The 1009-nt window shown below is 56.8% G+C and overlaps 1 protein-coding gene across 1 annotated transcript; it reads left to right on the top strand.

Annotated features, from left to right (window-relative positions):
* Nucleotides 1-230: 230 nt before the first annotated feature.
* LOC114923908 (endochitinase A-like) lies at nt 231-1005 on the top strand (the record flags this gene model as incomplete). The annotated part of the gene is made up of 1 exon (XM_029287215.1): nt 231-1005. A coding segment is annotated over exon 1 (759 nt), but the record flags the coding sequence as incomplete, so codon positions are not given.
* Nucleotides 1006-1009: the final 4 nt, after the last annotated feature.

The following is a 1009-nucleotide window of genomic DNA, read 5'->3' on the forward strand; positions in this document are numbered from 1 at the left end:
GCTGAGCTGACCTCAGCAGAAGTGACCAAAACAGCTTCACCAGCATCCGAGTCTCCCCTGGCCACGTCTCTTTCCATGCAGACTGTATCCTCTCCGGCTCGGACCTCGCCGCCATCGTCTCCCTCGGAGACCACCATTGCATCCCACGGCACGAGTTCTTCTATTCATGCAGAGTCCACCCCAACTGAAGGAAGCACCATCTCTTCGCTCCATTCGGCACACTTAAGCACTGCAGTCCCAGAAACCATGTCCTCCGCAGAGTCGGTAGCCTCTATTGTCACCACGACCGCTGCTGTTGGCATGACTGAGCTAACCTCCGCCCTGGAACAAACCAGTCCCTCCATTGCCCCCTCTTCTTCCATGCAGCCGAAAGGAACCTCACGGCAGGAGACAACAACTCAACCCCCGCCTTCTGGCTCTTCCACAACGAAACCGGAGGTGAGCTCTGCCCGAGGCACCACCGTTTCTACGCCAACTTTTTCCCCTTCCACTGACCACTCTTCCATTGCCCTTACCGAGGAAACCACCGTCTCCTTCCGGTCTGCCAGTCCTCCAGCCAGGGTCGAATCAACAGCAGCTGAGGGGACCAGCCCTTCCCTCTCTTCGGCAACATCTCCTACGGCTGCTAAGCTGAGAACTTCGACTATTGAGGTGACCGGATCCACCCCGATGAGGCCGCATTCCACTGTGGAGACTGGCTTCACGTCTCTTGAAAATCAAACTACGCAAACCTTCAGCAAGGTTTCTCCCACGAAGGCTGAGCTGACCTCAGCAGAAGTGACCAAAACAGCTTCACCAGCATCCGAGTCACCCCTGGCCACGTCTCTTTCCATGCAGACTGTATCCTCTCCGGCTCGGACCTCGCCGCCATCGTCTCCCTCGGAGACCACCATTGCATCCCACGGCACGAGTTCTTCTATTCATGCAGAGTCCACCCCAACTGAAGGAAGCACCACCTCTTCGCTCCATTCGGCACAATCAAGCACTGCAGTCCCAGAAACCATGTCCT

The sequence above is a fragment of the Protobothrops mucrosquamatus genome, unplaced genomic scaffold (assembly GCF_001527695.2).
Source record: "Protobothrops mucrosquamatus isolate PMUCROS unplaced genomic scaffold, P.Mucros_1.0 scaffold52105, whole genome shotgun sequence".
Classification (NCBI taxonomy): Eukaryota; Metazoa; Chordata; class Lepidosauria; order Squamata; family Viperidae; genus Protobothrops; species Protobothrops mucrosquamatus.